The sequence below is a fragment of the Leucoraja erinacea genome, chromosome 2 (assembly GCF_028641065.1).
Source record: "Leucoraja erinacea ecotype New England chromosome 2, Leri_hhj_1, whole genome shotgun sequence".
Taxonomy (NCBI): Eukaryota; Metazoa; Chordata; class Chondrichthyes; order Rajiformes; family Rajidae; genus Leucoraja; species Leucoraja erinaceus.
Genome location: NC_073378.1, coordinates 113,772,557 through 113,785,124, shown reverse-complemented (window position 1 = coordinate 113,785,124; position 12,568 = coordinate 113,772,557). Strand labels below are relative to the sequence as shown.

Sequence of the window (12,568 nt, the reverse complement as noted above, 5' to 3'; positions counted from 1 at the left end):
AATACCATTTTCTTCCGTGAGCCGAAGGACTGATGGTGATAATGAATTTCATCATCAATGTCTGTCTTCGCTGATATAAGAATAGTGGCTCATGTTTTCAAGGATCTCGTTGTGAACTTTTGGTGTTAAAAGGTTATGCAGTACCAATGTGCTGGTCGGTCAAAGATGTTGAGTGCCAGGCCAATTTGCAATTTACTTTATTATCACACGTTCTAAGATGCAGTGAAAACCCCTGTTTTGTGTGCCATCTAGTTAAATCATACTATACATGCGTACAAGTAAAATAATGGAACAAGGATTTATACTGTAGTGGATAATAATAAATCCTTTTCACGATGAATTGTAACTTGGCCTCTGAATGCCTGCACATACTAAGGAGATTGGAGTGGCCTTTGGTCCTGGATTGCAGGTGCTGTAGGTTGAACAGTTTCTAATTAGTCCTCTAGATTAGCTCCACTCCAGCAGGCAATTTGTTGAAGGTGAGGTGCCGCATTCTGGCGGCACCTCAAAATAAAGTTTGCAACACACAGGTCTTGATAGGAAATTAATGTACATTCTGAGGGCAATGCTGGCTGTAATTGGCCTACTTGATCAGAAGGAAGAGGGAAAATAAGTATTGAATTGAATCTGAAATTAATGCAGCTCCTCAAACTCCTTTTTAACATTAATGATGCTGCATGCAGTCAATAAAACAATCTCCAACCATGTCATACAACAATATTCCCATCATTTTGGAAGTTATTACTAAATAAGTCAGAAACTGGATACGTTGATGCCTGTTTATCAGGCCATACATATCAAATACTTTAACCTTTCAATTGCCACCAATGGTATTGGAATTCAGTGCAAGAAGAGGGAAGATTTTCTGGAAAAGATATTGCATAATATAATTGCAATTTAAGCATGTTGCATATACCGTACATGATAAAATCTTTATTGGATGGCTCTAATTCACATTATATATTGTAAATCTTTCATGAGAATTAAAAAAAATTAAGCTTGATATCCATTCAAATGTATGCAACCACCAAGCCTAGAACAATCATATCATTGAAATATATAAATAATTAAAATCTTATACACGTTTTTTTTACAATTTCAAAGCTATTCTGCTCATGATATTCATAGAATCTGAGGCAAAAAAATAGGAAATATTTTGTGATAAAATAGTTGTTTTAAATCATGATCAGCAAGCTGAAACGGTTGAGATGAAGACTCAGTCAGGGATTTCCTGGCCTTTCGTTACAAGGTGTAATGCTCAGCTTTTTCCGCTCCCGAGTGTTTTTCAATTGAAATTCAATTTTCGAAAGACCACTTCTCCATTCAGCTCTCTATCTGCCATTGCTGCACAATAGAGCCATCGCAAATTGCCATGGCGATGTATCCTTTAATGTTGTCAGGATCTACCACTTGAAGGCACTGCCCAGCTGACACTTGGTATATGCGGTTATTTATCTGAAAAATGCAAAAGGCAATAACTTAAATCTCACTGTACCAATAAATGTAACTTGAACTTGACAAAGTATTTTCCTGCATTAATTTTACTGCCACGTGTCAATTTACTTGGAGAATAATAACTTTGCCATAATATCCCTAATAGCTTATGGACATAAGTTATCGGAGCAGAATTGGGCCATTCAGCCCATCAAATCTACTCTGCCATTCAATAATAGTTGATTTATCTTCCCTCTCAACCCCATTCTCCTATCTTCTCCCCATAACCCCTGACATCTATACTAATCAAGAATATGTCAATCTTTACCTTAAAAATACCCATTGACTTGGCCACAGCTGTCTGTGACCTACCTGCATGTTTCGGGAGTAACTTCAGTGTGACAGCTTGGCAGGGGAATGTGAGGAAGAACAAGTGACTAAAGTTAAAGAACTAGAGTGGGTTACAGATTCTGGGAGGCAAGAAGGGTTTATACACAATGTAATTTTAAAATGTCAACTAAGGTCATGTAGCAATCAGGCGTTAGCCAGGATTAACATAGGCTTTCTGTCTCAAAGCTGTAAGTAGCTATTTTAAATATTGAATCTCCCCACCAGATCACATTGCACTAGATTCAGCTAGAAAATATTGACTTTTTATTTAATAACGGCACTGGATTTCATAGAATTATATTAAATAAACGGACAGACGCTGAAAACCTACGAGGAGAAAAGGCCAACTGGATATTACAGGTAGATTTCAATGATAACCAGACAGGAGCGAGTGAACTACAGGTGGAGGTGGTTCGGGAGTGACTTCAGTGTGACAGGCTGTTCAAACGGGAGAAAGTGAGGTTCAAGTGAGCAAAGTTAAGGAACCAGAGATTTGGCGATGAGAATGGGTTACGAATTCAGCGAGTCAAGAAGGGTTTATCCACAAGAATGTCATTTATCAGCTGAGTTCATGTAAGGTGTGGCAATGGCATGATGAGCACAGTTTGATAATGGTTAGGGCAAGGAATCATAGGTCTGAAGGGTACAAAGTGGAATAGTTAAAGTTGGAGGCGATAAGTCGTTGAATGTGGGTTTCAACATCGGATATGATGACGTTGGCCCAGTGATGGTAGTTGCGGCAATGACGTGAGGCTTGTAGCTCACATACAAGGCTCTGATTTAACTGGGGCAGAAGCTGATGAGGGTCAGTGTGTAAGAGCAGAAGGTCCATGGACAAAGTCTTTGATAATTACAGGAGGAATTTGTAAACAAAAATGGGATTCAGCGTGTGAGTAATTTGCTGTTAAATGTATTTATTTATGCATCAGGCATTGCAATCAATCAAATATGTCATAATGGGTATATGCTGAAGCACTAGAAAATAAGAAATTGCTTACCCCTAGAATCCATTGTTGTGATCCCCCAGACCCGTGACATTTCATAAGACGTGGAGAATCTGATGAGTGGGTCTCTGCCATGTCCAGGCAGAGAAGGTTGGCCAAAATTAATTCATGTTCTTCATTATAAATCCAAATCTGCAAATATCACCACCAGTGAGAATAGCAAATAATAGAAATTAAATGCAAACTAAACTAGGAATTTCTCCTCTATTATTCGTTAATACAAAGTTGAACTCTGTTTCTGAAGTTCTTCAAGGGAATTATGTACAGTGCCCTCCATAATGTTTGGGACAAAGACCCATCATTTATTTATTTGCCTCTGTACTCCACAATTTGAGATTTGAAATAGAAAAAATGACATGTGGTTAAAGTGCGCATTGTCAGATTTTAATAAAGGCCATTTTTATACATTTTGGTTTCACCATGTAGAAATTACAGCCGTGTTTAGAGTGTTTATACATAGCCCCCCCCCACCCCCCCCATTTCAGGGCACAATAATGTTTGGGACACAGCAATGTTATGTAAATAAAAGTAGTCATGTTTCGTATTTTGTTGCATGCCCTTTGCATGCAATGACTGCTTGAAGTCTGCGATTCATGGACATCACCAGTTGCTGGGTGTCTTCTCTGGTGATGCTCTGCCAACCCTGTATTGCAGCCTAATTCTACAGCAAGCCAATGATCCCAAACATCCCAAAGCAACAAAGGAGTTTTTCAAAGCTAAAAAATGGTAAATTCTTGAGTGGCCAAGTCAATCACCCGATCTGAACCCAATTGAGCATGCCTTTTATATGCTGACGAGATAACTGAAGGGACCAGCCCCCAAAACAAGCATAAGCTAAAGATAGCTGCAATACAGGCCTGGCAGAGCATCACCAGAGAAGACACCCAGCAACTTGTGAATCGCAGACCTCAAGCAGTCATTGTATGCAAGGGATATGCAACAAAATACTAAACATGACTAGTTTAATTTACCTGACATTGCTGTGTCCCAAACATTATGGTGCCCTGAAATGGGGGGACTATGTATAAACACAGCTGTAATTTCTACATGATGAAACCAAAATGTATAAAAATGGCCTTTATTAAAATCTGACAAAGGAGTGCACTTTAACCACATGTGATTTTTTTCTATTACAAATCTTAAATTGTGTACAGAGGCAAATAAATAAATGATGGGTCTTTGTCCCAAACATTATGGAGGGCACTGTATAACAGGACAAATCATCACTCTACAGTAACTCATTGAAATACTGAGACAAAAACTAATTTCAAGTATGACTTGAATATTGAATTTAAAACTACAGATATCTTTCTTCAGAAAATATTATTTACATATTAAGTACTCTTTGTATTTACCTGTGAAGGTACTGCCCCAAATGTAACCCTTGGGGTTAGACACACGGAACTGCAGACAACCCTTAGGGTTGTTCCATTTGCTTCTCACCAATTTAGCACCATTGAATGACTGCAGCTTTGCTCTGAAACATCTCCCAGTGAGCAGGCCAGAGCTCCCTCACCCACAGGTGTGTTTCAGTGGGAATTTTTATTTCTGCGTCATCTCAATTCCTGAAACTGAGCTTAATGTGTAATATACCAGAAACTGCAAATATCCATTTTTAACTCCTCTACAAGAATGGTTATATTTATCCTCCACAAATCAAGAAGTGTCAAAACAAAATCATAAATTATGTTGAACAATTAAATAGAAAAAAACATTTCAACTTGGGTGAACAGGGTAGAGGTTATACCTGCCGGGAACAAACCACTCACTTGATTTGGATCTGATAAGTCACATTCTTTGACTACCACTATTCCTCCTTTCTGGCTCGGATGGCTCTGAGCACTGATACACTTGCCTGACAGCAGATGTCTTATCTGTGGAGATGGACACCAAGTTTAGTTACATCACATCAAAACAAGACTCATTTATATAGTGATTTGCAGCAGTTCTTTGTGGTGGTACATGAAGTTCTTGCAGCCCAATCACCCACACTGCTGAGGCTCCAGTAATAATACGCACGTGCATGGGTGTGACCTACAAAACTCATTCAATTCTACAAGTGGAGCTCATTATAGCCAACAGATTGAGAACTCTTGATTGTAGACAAAAAATACTGGAGAAACTCAGTGGGTGAGGCAGCATCTAGAGAAAGAATTTTAGGTAGCCCTCTCGGGTCGAGACCCTTCTTCAAACTGATGTGGTGGGGGAGGAAGGAAGAGGTGGAGACAGTAAGCTTTGTGGGAGAGCTAGGCAGGGGGAAGAGGAAGGAGAGAAAGCAAGGGCTATCTAAAATTAGAGAAGTCAATGTTCATACCGCTGGGGTGTAAACTACCTAAGCGAAATATGAGGTGCTGTTCCTCCAATTTATGCTGGGCCTCACTCTGGCAATGGCGGAGGCCCAGGACAGAAAGGTCAGATTGGGAATGGGAGGGGGAGTTGAAGTGCTGAGCAACTGGTAGATCAGGTTGGTTAGTACGAACTGCGCAGAGGTGTTGGGCGAAGCGATCGTCGAGCCTGCGCTGGGTCTTGCCTGTTGATTGGTACTATTAACTTTAACTCCCGGTACTCCTTTGACTGTAATAATAAATCGACCTACTTTCTGTGTAAAATCCATTTCTCTTAAGTTCACTTAAAGAATGAATAGTAACTATTTTGTGTTGGCCTTCCTCACTGGTACACAAATCATCTTCAGAATCAGAGGGGTCCCAACTCAAAATGTCACCTGTCCATGTTCTCCTGAGATGCTGCCTGACCCACTGGCTTACTCTAGCACTTTATTTGTTTTTGTAAACCAGCATCTGCAGTTGCTTGTATCCAGAAATCTTGAAGTCTATCCTATCAAACAGTGTATGGTATCAAAGTGAAGACATTATTGGCTGACGTCTGGAGGCCTGAACCACTTGTCCACGGCCAGAGACCATGACAGCTGGGGTAATTAAATAAAGGTCATTAAAAGCTGGTGTCATTATGGCAATCGTGAAACTACTGGATTAATGTAAAATTGTATCTGGTTCACCCATATGTGTTAGGAAGTTAATCCAGGTTCTGCCTCCATAATCAGAAATGTGATTGACTCTTAACTTAATTCAAGGGTAACCCGGAATGGACAATGAATTCTGTCACTACCAGCAACATCCAACAGCTCATGAATAATTGAACAAAAATTCCTTTAGGATTCTGAGACTTTCTGATAAGTCAACATTCGGGTTTCTCCTTTCCAAATCCAAGCATTGTCAGACTAAATCAGCTTAAGTGGCCTCCCTAAACAATGTCCAATACTCAATTCTACCCACCATAACAAACTACTCTTAATTCCTACTCTCCACTTTCTCTAATAATCTCCTGAGAGATACCCTGTCAGAAGACTATAAATGCCACTCCCATTAGAATCACAAAACTATGCAGCATGGAACTAGGCCCTTAGGCCCATGCCGACCAAGCTGGTATTCTGGGCTAGTCCCATTTGTCTGCATTGAGTCCATATCCCACTAAACCCTTCCGATCCATATATGTATCCAACTGTATTTTGGTGGCCGATTAGGAAAAGGGGAGATGCAACAAGACCTGGGTGTCATGGTACACCAGTCATTGAAAGTAGGCATGCAGGTGCAGCAGGCAGTGAAGAAAGCGAATGGTATGCTAGCATTCATAGCAAAAGGATTTGAGTATAAGAGCAGGGAGGTTCTACTGCAGTTGTACAGGGTCTTAGTGAGACCACACCTGGAGTATTGCGTACAGTTTTGGTCTCCTAATCTGAGGAAAGACATTCTTGCCATAGAGGGAGTGCAGAGAAGGTTCACCAGACTGATTCCTGGGATGGCAGGACTTCCATATGAAGAAAGACTGGATAGACTCGGTTTGTACTCGCTAGAATTTAGAAGACTGAGGGGGGATCTTGTAGAAACTTACAAAATTCTTAAGGGGTTGGACAGGCTAGATGCAGGAAGATTGTTCCCGATGTTGGGGAAGTCCAGGACAAGGGGTCACAGTTTAAGGATAAGAGGGAAGTCTTTTAGGACCGAGATGAGAAAATCATTTTTTACACCGAGAGTGGTGAATCTGGAATTCTCTGCCACAGAAGGTAGTTGAGGCCAGTTCATTGGCTATATTTAAGAGGGAGTTAGATGTGGCCCTTGTGGCTAAAGGGATCAGGGGGTATGGAGATAAGGCTGGTACAGGATACTGAGTTAGATGATCAGCCATGATCATATTGAATGGCAGTGCAGGCTCGAAGGGCCGAATGGCTTACAACTGCACCTATTTTCTATGAAAGGTGTAATTGTGTCTGCTTCTATAGCTTCTTAGAAACATAGAAAATAGGTGCAGGAGGAAGCCATTCGGCCCTTCGAGCCAGCACCGCCATTCATTGTGATCATGGCTGATTGTCCTCAATCAATAACCCGTGCCTACCTTCTCCCCATACCCCTTGACTCCACTAGCCCTTAGAGCTCTATCTAACTCTCTTAAATCCATCCAGTGATTTGGCCTCCACTGCTTCCACAAATTCACAACTCTCTGGGTGAAAAAGTTTTTTCTCACCTCAATCTTAAATGGCCACCTCTTTATTCTAAGACTGTGCCCCCTGGTTCTGGACTCGCCCAACATTGGGAACGTTTTTCCTGCATCTAGCTTGTCTAGTCCTTTTATAATTTTATATGTTTCTATAAGATCCCCCCTCATCCTAAACTCCAGTGAATACAAGCCTAGTCTTTTCAATCTTTCCTCATATGACAGTCCCGCCATCCAAGGGATCAATCTTGTGAACCTACGCTGCACTACCTCAATCACAAGGATGTCCTTCCTCAAATTAGGAGACCAAAACTGTACACAATACTCCAGATGTGGTCTTACCAGAGCCCTATACAACTGCAGAAAAACCTCTTTACTCCTATACTGAAATCCTCTTGTTATGAAGGCCAACATTCCATTAGCTTTCTTCTGTACCTGCACGCCAACTTTTAGTGACTGGTGTACCTCCCCCTTGCCTAACCTAGACCCATTGAGATAATAATCTGCCCCCTTGTTTTTGCCACCAAAGTGGATAACCTCACTGTAACTATGTGACTCAACCACACGTTAAGATACATCACATTTTTATTAAAGCACTTCCAGCATTAGATCTACAGTAGATTTCAGCTCCGAGCTGCTACATCTACTGCCTGACGTAGGCAGGTTCTTACTATTATAAAACATGTACTAGGCGGGGCCACTACTAACAAGCACTATGATTGGCTAGCATGCAATAGCCAATCTACTCACATTTATCTATATTATACTGCATCTGCCATGCATCTGCCCACTCACTCAACCTGTCCAGGTCACCCTGCAACCTCCTAACATCCTCTTCGCAGTTCACACTGCCACCCAGCTTTGTGTCATCCGCAAACTTGCTAGTGTTGCTCCTAATTCTCTCTCCCAAATCATTAATATATATGGTAAACAGTTGCGGCCCCAACACCGAGCCTTGCGGCACTCCACTCGCCACTGCCTGCCATTCTGAAAAGGACCCGTTCACTCCTACTCTTTGCTTCCTGTCTGCCAAACAAATTTTCTATCCACGCCAACACCCTACCCCCAATACCATGTGCTCTAATTTTAGTCACCAGTCTCCCGTATCTTATCAAAGGCTTTCTGAAAGTTTAGATACACTTCATCCATTTTACTTGTCGCATCCTCAATAAATTCCAGAAGATTAGTCAAGCATGATTTCCCTTTCATAAATCCATGCTGACTTGGACTAATCCTTTTACTGCTATCCAAATGTCCCATTATTACCTCTTTAATAATTGACTCCAGCATCTTTCCCACCACCGAAGTCAGGCTAACTGGTCTGTAATTCCCTGTTTTCTCTCTCGCTCCTTTCTTGAAAAGTGGGATAACATTAGCTATCCTCCAATCCACGGGAACTAAATCCTGAATCTATTGATCACTGGAAAATGATCACCAATTCTTCCACTATTTCTAGAGCCACCTCCCTGAGGACCCTGGGATGCAGACCATCAGGCCCAGGGGATTTATCATCCTTCAGTCCCATTAGCCTACCCAATACTATTTCTCGCCTAATGAAAATTTCTTTCAGTTCCTCTACCCCCTTAGATCCTCTGTCCTCCAGTACATCTGGGATATTGTTTGTGTCCTCCTTAGTGAAGACAGATCCAAGTACCTGTTCAACTCTTCTGCCATTTCCATGTTCCCCATAATAATTTCACCCATGTCTGCCTTCAAGGGACCCACATTTGACTTTGCTATTCTTTTTCCTTTAACATATCTAAAGAAGCTTTTACTGTCCTTCTTTATATTCCTGACCAACTTCCCCTTCGTACTTCATCTTTTCAGCCCGTATTGCCCGTTTTGTTTCCTTCTGTCGTCCTATGAAAGTTTCCCAATCCTCTGGCTTCCGGTTACTCTTTGCTGTGTTATACATCTTTTCTTTTAGTTTTATTCTATCCCTAACTTCTCTTGACAGCCACAGTTGCCTACTACTCCCCTTAGAATCTCTCTTCTTTTTTGGAATGAAAGATCCTGTGTCTTCTGAATTATACCCAGAAATTCCTGCCATTGCTGTTCCACCGTCATTCCCGCTAGGATCCCTTTCCAGTCTACCTTGGCCAGTTTCTCCCTCATGCCTTCGTAGTCCCCTTTGTTCAACTGATAGCTCATTCCAAATTGCCTGTGTTTGGTTCCTGGCCAACTAAACAGTTCTTATCCATGTATAATATGTCTAATACGGGGAGAAAAGATGAGGTGCAAACGTAAGATAGCCAAGAATATAAAGGAGGATTGTAAAAACTTCTTTAGGTATGTGAAGAGGAAAAAATTAGTTAAGACCAAAGTTGGACCCTTGAAGACTGAAAAAGGTGAATTTATTATGGGGAACAAGGAAATGGCAGATGAGTTGAACAGGTACTTTGGATTCCTCTTCACTAAGGAGGGCACAAACAATCTTCTTGATGTACAAGTGGCCAGAGGATCTGGGGTGACTGAGGAACTGAAGGAAATCCACATTAGGCAGGAAATGGTATTGGGTAGACTGATGGGACTGAAGGCTGATAAATCCCCAGGGCCTGATGGTCTGCATCCCAGGGTACTTAAGGAAGTGGCTCTAGAAATCGTGGATGCATTGGTGATAATTTTTCAATGTTCTATATATTCAGGATCAGTTCCTGTGGATTGGAGGGTAGCTAATGTTATCCCACTTTTTAAGAAAGGCAGGAGAGAGAAAACAGGGAATTATAGACCAGTTAGCCTGACATTGGTGGTGGGGAAGATGCTGGAGTCAATTATAAAAGATGAAATAGCGGCACATTTGGATAGCAGTAACAGGATCGGTCCGAGTCAGCATGGATTTACGAAAGGGAAATCGTGCTTGACTAATCTTCTGTAATTTTTTGGGGATGTAACTAGGAAAATGGACAATGGAGAGCCTGGACTTTCAGAAAGCATTTAATAAGGTCCCACATAGAAGATTAGTGGGCAAAATTAGGGCACATTGGTATTGGGGGTAGAGTGCTGACGTGGATAGAAAATTGGTTGGCAGACAGGAACAAAGAGTAGAGATTAACGGGTCCCTTTCAGAAAGGCAGGCAGTGACTAGTGGGGTACCACAAGGCTCAATGCTGGGACTGGAGCTATTTACAATATACATCAATGATTTAGATGAAGGGATTCAAAGTAACATTAGCAAATTTGCAGATGACACAAAGTTGGGTGGCAGTGTGAACTGTGAGGAGGATGCTATGAGAATGTAGCGTGACTTGGACAGGTTGGGTGAGTGGACAGATGCTGTTTAATGTGGATAAAAACAGGAAGGCAGATTACTATCTAAATGGTGTCAAGTTGGGAAAAGGGGAAGTACAACAGGATCTGGGGGTCCGTGTTCATCAGTCAATAAAAGTAAGCATGCAGGTATAGCAGGCAGTGAAGAAAGCGAATGGCATGTTGGCCTTTATAACAAGAGGAGTTGAGTATAGGAGCAAAGAGGTCCTTCTGCAGTTGTATGGGGCCCTAGTGAGACCACACCTGGAGTATTGTGTGCAGTTTTGGTCCCCTAATTTGAGGAAGGATTCATTCTTGCTATTGAGGGAGTAGGTTTACAAGGTTGATTCCCGGGATGGCGGGACTGTGATATGCTGAGAGAATGGAGCAGCTGGGCTTGTATACTGTGGAGTTTAGGATGAGAGGGAATCTTATTGAAACATATAAGATTATTAAGGGTTTGCACACGCTAGAGGCAGGAAACATGTTCCCGATGTTGGGGGGAGTCCAGAACCGGGGGCCACAGTTTAAGAATAAGGGGAAAGCCATTTAGAATGGAGACGAGGAAACACTTTTTCTCGCAGGGAGATGTGAGTCTGTAGAATTCTCTGCCTCAGGTTCCCTGGATACTTTCAAGAGAGAGCTAGATAGGGCTCTTAAAGATAGCGGAGTCAAGAGATATGGGGAGAAGGCAGGAACAGGATACTGATTGGGGATGATCAGCCATGATCATATTGAATGGCGGTGCTGGCTCGAAGGGCCGAACAGCCTACTCCTGCACCTATTTTAATTTAAATGTTGTATTTATACAATCCTCTACCATTTTCTCTGGCAGCTTGTTTCAATATATATGTCAATAAGTAATCCCCCACAGATCCATTCAATCTTTCCCCTCTCACTTTAAACCAATGCCCTCTAGATTTAGATTCCATACCCCTGAGATAAAATCAGTGACCACTAATTATATTATAAATCTCAAATAATGTCACCCCTAAGCCTCCAAATAAAACACTCCAAACTACCCAGTACTTCCTTATAACTCAAGACATCCAGTCCCTGGATGGCAACATCCTTGCAAATTATTTCTGCATCCTATCCAGCTTAACGATACCCTTGCTGGGCAATTTAGAGGTTAACTTCTGCTCTAAGTGACACACATAATGTGAAATAACCCTGCAAATGCTGGCACAGACCCATCCATTTCATAACCTGTTGCTTCAGAATGGTGGAAGCTAATCCAGAGTAACCCGACTTCAGAAAGCTCATTTTACTTAATCTACTGACAAGGCACAGAGGGGTATGGGCCTAATGCAGGCAAAAGGGATTAGTGTTGATGGGCATCAACGTCAGCCCGTTTCTGTGCTGTACATTTCTGCAATTCGCATCTTGTTTCCAGATACTCAGTTATTTTAGCTGAAGGGCTGAAGGTTGGATGTCAATGCCAAAAGTTTTTTTCCCATTTCAATCTAAGAGGAGCCCAGAAAACCCAATATACAGCTGAAATCTTACTTTGGAGAATTTTTTTTCACCAAACGTACAAGGTCATCTCACCTTGTCAGCTGCTTTTTGCATGTGTTCTCCAATCAGAGCTTGAGACTGTTCTGCTGAAGGTGACAAATTGATTTTAACCCAATAATTTATGGTGCCATCACTGCAACATACAGGAGAAATCACCCTGTTAATTTTGGAGGTAGACACAAAATGCTGGAGTAACTCAGCAGGACAGGCAGCATCTCTGGAGAGAAGGAATGGGTGACGTTTTGGGTCAAGACCTTTCTTCAGACAGTTATTTTTGGAAAATCTTGCTACAGTTATGACCATTAGTTCTATTTCCTTTAAACTCGCCATGTCTTTCAGTAATGCACAGCTTAAGTAAATTCTGTTTGCAGAATTCTCCTTGCTTCCAAATCACCGGTTAATACAGTGATGTCGTTGGATATTAAATCAATTCAGGAAAAGACAGTTTAGCCTGAAGTAACTCAGCG

The 12,568-nt window shown here is 41.6% G+C and overlaps 1 protein-coding gene across 4 annotated transcripts in view; it reads right to left on the bottom strand.

Annotated features, from left to right (window-relative positions):
* Positions 1-1,274: 1,274 nt before the first annotated feature.
* The window catches only part of galnt11 (UDP-N-acetyl-alpha-D-galactosamine:polypeptide N-acetylgalactosaminyltransferase 11 (GalNAc-T11)), a 79,782-nt gene continuing 68,488 nt past the window's right edge, over positions 1,275-12,568 (bottom strand). For all 4 annotated transcript variants that reach the window (XM_055664000.1, XM_055664014.1, XM_055664023.1 and 1 more), the window contains 3 exons: positions 4,598-4,702; positions 2,823-2,960; positions 1,275-1,455 (listed from right to left, as the gene is read on the bottom strand). In XM_055664000.1, coding sequence (XP_055519975.1) covers positions 1,324-1,455; positions 2,823-2,960; positions 4,598-4,702 — 375 coding nt within the window. In that variant the 3' untranslated portion in view covers positions 1,275-1,323. The remainder of the gene's footprint in view (positions 1,456-2,822; positions 2,961-4,597; positions 4,703-12,568) is intronic.